The sequence below is a fragment of the Hylobates moloch genome, unplaced genomic scaffold, assembly GCF_009828535.3.
Source record: "Hylobates moloch isolate HMO894 unplaced genomic scaffold, HMol_V3 SCAFFOLD_84, whole genome shotgun sequence".
Lineage (NCBI taxonomy): Eukaryota > Metazoa > Chordata > Mammalia > Primates > Hylobatidae > Hylobates > Hylobates moloch.
The window spans coordinates 23,468-28,075 of record NW_026652359.1 but is presented as its reverse complement, the minus strand read 5'-3'; the positions used below and the strand labels follow the sequence as shown (position 1 = coordinate 28,075).

Genomic DNA, 4,608 nt, shown 5'->3' with positions numbered 1-4,608 from the left:
CTATTCCTCCTTTTCTCCGTTCTATGCTGGGCATGTCTAATAAATACCCTGACTCAATAGATGTGTAATAGAGAAAAACCATAATTTAAAACATGCACAATGGGACCTGCACCCAAGCAGCCCCATCCATTCTCAGTCTGGATATAGAGGTTAAGATCTTGAACTTCAAACAGATTCCATGATGGGATGACTTCTTAATTGAGCTGGGAGCATCAATCCTGTCTTCCCCCTTTGAGATCCTTGAACTACTCTTATAAGTCTGAGAATTTCACTGGGAAGTCCTTGTCTACGTACATCCTTATGTACATAAGGAGGAGCACTCTTATTCTAACTATAGTTCACTTTTACACAAGAGTTTTTCTATAGCATTTCTCATCTCTGAATTTCTCAACGTGTATATAAAAGGATTCAACATGGGTGTGATAACTGTATAAAACACAGTCATGAATTTATCAGTAGGAAATGTTGAAACAGGTCTAACATATATGAAAACACGGGGAACAAAAAACAGGACAACCATGGTAACGTGGAAGCCGCAGGTAGACAGGGATTTACTCCTCCTTTCCTGACTGCAAGTTTTAAGGGAGTTTAGGATGACCCCATAGGAAATTATTAGAAGGGTAAAGATGACCATACCCATTGCTCCGCCATTGAAAACCACAGTGAGGCCTATAAAGTAGGTGTCACTGCATGCCAGTTCCAATAATGGGTATATATCACAGTAAAAGTGGTCAATGACATTGGGGCCACAGAAAGGGAGACTGTACACAACAACAATTTGGAACGTAGAATGAAGAAAACCTCCAGCCATAGCCACAACCAACAGAAGGATGCACACCTGTCGTTTCATGATGGTCAAATAGTGCAGTGGCTTACAGATGGCCACATAGAAATCATAGGCCATCACCACCAGAAGGAAGACCTCAGCACCACCATACAAGTGGTCTATAAATAACTGGCCCATGCAAGCTGGGAAGGAAATAGTCTTTTTGTCACAGAGTAAGTCTATAATCAATATGGAAGAAATGGTGGTGGAATACACAGCATCTATAAATGACAGGCAGGCAAGGAATAAGTACATTGGGGAGCCCAAGGAAGGACTTGCAATAATAGTCAACACAGTGAGCAGGTTCTCCACCATTGTCACAATGTATGTAAGTAAAAACATGACAAATAATGCTTTTTGCACTCTAGGATTCTGAGAAAAGCCTAGGAGGACAAATTCTGTAATATCATTTTTCTGTCTCATTTACTTTTTTTTTTCAGGCTTGTATCAGAGGTGACAGTTCAGGAGAACAGGACCTGTAATGAAATAGTGAACAGGAATATTATTACATCCATTGTGTCACAGAGCATGTCTCCATTGTTGTCTTTTGAATAGTGATTTACTCACAATAAATATTTAGTGAGTCTATATTGAGTTCCTCATCACAGAGCCCATCTTGCCTTGACAATTCTATTTCTCCTGAAACATTTTAGTTTTAGCCATAGGTAAAGGCTTATACCTCTAAGTTTAGTGAATATTTTATGCAAAAGAAGCAATAAAACTCCCAACAGCCATTCATACACTACATAGCTTCTTATTTAAAACATTTGACTTAGCACAGAAGTCAGCTATGATAAATAGGCAACAGGTTCCTGGTCTCAAGAAACTTATTGTCTAGTGGTAGTAATAAACTCTAAATAAATAAGTTGAAATAAATTTAGTCATTTGTGTTTGTACTTGTCGTATCGTTACAATATGGTCTGTGTAACACCAAGAATAACATCTTCTGAAATATCTCAGTACACTGGATTTCTACTGTTATACTTCATTCTTTCATGCCTCAAAGGATGTTCAGTCTTCTTTAATCTTTCATTAAATGTCAAAAAACTGGACTTTGAACTTAACAAATAATAATGATATTATTTATTACATTGTTCCTTGTAGCAATTACTTGGTCTCTGTCCAACTTAAAAGGAGCTGTGATTCTCTCCATTTTATCCTTACTTATACCCTGATTTTACTACACTTTCATTCAATATCCGAATTTTCAGCAATTTATTTTGAACTCAAGTAAACTAACTCATGTCTACCACCAACTATCAAGTATGCAGTGAGCATTTTTTTCTGAATTCCTGGGATGAGCTAAGCAGTGAAAGAGGATAAAATAGACATGTAGAAATAGCAACAGAAAAGTGGGACAAGGTTTTATTTTTAACAATATTTAGATACCAAGAGTACTCAAAAATGAAATCTTAGTTACCAGATTCCATAAAAAGGCATACTCCAGGAGAAATTCAAAGTTCAGTGTAAGAAGGCATGGATTTGAGTCATTTTCTGAATACATTTGAAAGTCTGTCTCAGTTTGCTCACTGCAAAACAATGAAACTAAATTTGAGAAATTTAGAATCATTTCTAGTCAACTATCTACAAAATGATTAGCGTACCTCTCTTTTATGGTATTCTGTTGACAATTTTTTTTTCATTTTTTATAAATTTGTAATTGAATAAAAATTTCCAAGTTCATGACTTTTACATGAAAAATGGTAGCCAGTGGGACATGGCATTTCATGATTACAGTGTGTAAATAGTGAGTATAAATTTCTCACTCAGTGTGTACCTATTTAAGATCCAATAAATCCTTGGAGAGAAAGTGTAGCATGTGGTGAATAATGTGGACACTAGAGCCGCATTGTTTCAGCTACAACCTCAGGTTCACCATTTTTTATGAGACCTTGAGCCACTTACTAAAGATCTCTGTCCCTTATTTTCATCATTTTTAGAATGAAGGTCCCAATAGTCCTTACCTCTTAGGGTTGTTGTTTTATTAAGACAAAGCAAAGTGCCTAGAACACTGGCTGGCACCTGGTAAGTGCTCAATAAATGGTAGCTATAATTAGTGTTTATTGAATGCTACATTGTGAATATATAATCAGTCCAAATAATGCAAATCTTTGTCAACTTGAAAAGTTTTATAGACAAAAAAGAATAAGATACGTATAATTCAGGAAAAACTTTTGAGAGCACACAATAAAATTGTATGTCTTAGAAAATAATGATTTAATTATAAGAGTAATACTTTTACCTGTGGTTGAATGTATCTTGACAATAAGCCAGCAGAATTATAGTAAAAAAGTTGAAGCCACCATCAGAAAGAGCTCAGGAATTGAAAAGAAGGCTAAAACCATACACAGAGAAATTATAGTTAAGAAATGAGTTTTCACAAGTAATAAGATTAATAATATAGTTAACTGAGGCTGGTATTCTTTTAAAATCTTCGTCAGAAAGATTCCTTATAGTGAGGAAATACTGAAAGTTCAGCCTCCTGTGGGTCCCTGGGGTGACTCAGGAGGCTTTTGGAGGTAGCCTTAACAAACACAGACAATCCTTGTAAAAAAAAAAAAAAAAAAAAAAAAAAAGAGAGAGAGAGAAATGAAAATTCTAAAGAAAAAAACATATCATTTCTCAAAGTTTCTAGATCTTATGATTATGGACAAACTTAAATTAGAAAGAACAGTGGGACAAGCAGCGACACAAAGCCAGACTTTCTGGTTACTCATTACTTAGGAAAACTGAAGAATTATTAAACCTCAAATGTAAACAGTATTATTCCATTTACATAAATCTGGCAGTGGAAGAGGATGTGTGCAGAGAGAGTTTGAGTTGTCTGTTAAAGCCAGCAGTGATGAACATTCCACATGTCTCATTCACATTACCACTTCCAGCTGATTCCAGAGTTCTGGCATTGTTGAAGATATTGACTGATAGAGACACCTGCTGAAGAACACAAGGCAATGACGTAGTCTATAGACAATTCTGTTTTTTTTTACACCTTAATTGATGCAAGGCTTAGTGCCTTTTCCCTCTTCCATCACCAAAACTAGAATTCAACAGGATAATTCTTTTGGCAATTGAAATGTTTACTTGTAAAAAATAGAACATGTGATCTATCTCCTATAGTTTAATTAAAAATATACTTTAAAAACTAAAAGCATTACTAGGCCTTCAATGTAAACTACTAAGTTAACATTTTTCTAGAAAAACAGTGATTTAACATAGTTTTCTAAGAACATGACATTTTCAAAAGATAAAATTCCATAATGACAAAACACCTCTATAACATATTTCACAGTCACAGTTTCATAAATGTATTTAAATTACAGGAGACTAGGAACTTTCCTCAGCATATTTACCTACTGTTAAATTGTGCTGGGATAATTTTTAGATTCATAAGTAAAAACCCATATTATACTTCCAGAACATAACAGGCATTGGATCCTTTACCCTCTAAAACCCTTGATATGATCTACAACTTTAAACTCTCTAGTCAAATATATCTGAAAGTAATTGTACACCTTTACTAATAAATCATGTAAAATATAACATCCCATAAACTAAGTTATGATTATAAATGTACTGGGCCATTATACATGTAATATGGAACAAGTTTTTCTTATTTGGCAAATGGAAAAAGCAAAAAAGTCTATACATTAAAACCAAATATGCATTCCATATTCTGAACAATTTTCATATTTGCTAGCTTAACTTTCTTAATTAGAATTCCTTCAACAAAATCCTATGGATTTAAGACATTAGATACATTTCAACATATCACAGGAATTTTC

At 34.4% G+C, this 4,608-nt stretch overlaps 1 protein-coding gene across 1 annotated transcript; it reads right to left on the bottom strand.

Moving 5' to 3' along the window:
* Positions 1-331: 331 nt before the first annotated feature.
* On the bottom strand, positions 332-1,315 carry LOC116463915 (olfactory receptor 4A5-like). Its single transcript, XM_032147225.1, has one exon. It carries the CDS (start codon positions 1,247-1,249, stop codon positions 332-334), a length of 918 nt encoding a protein of 305 aa, XP_032003116.1. The 5' UTR covers positions 1,250-1,315.
* Positions 1,316-4,608: the final 3,293 nt, after the last annotated feature.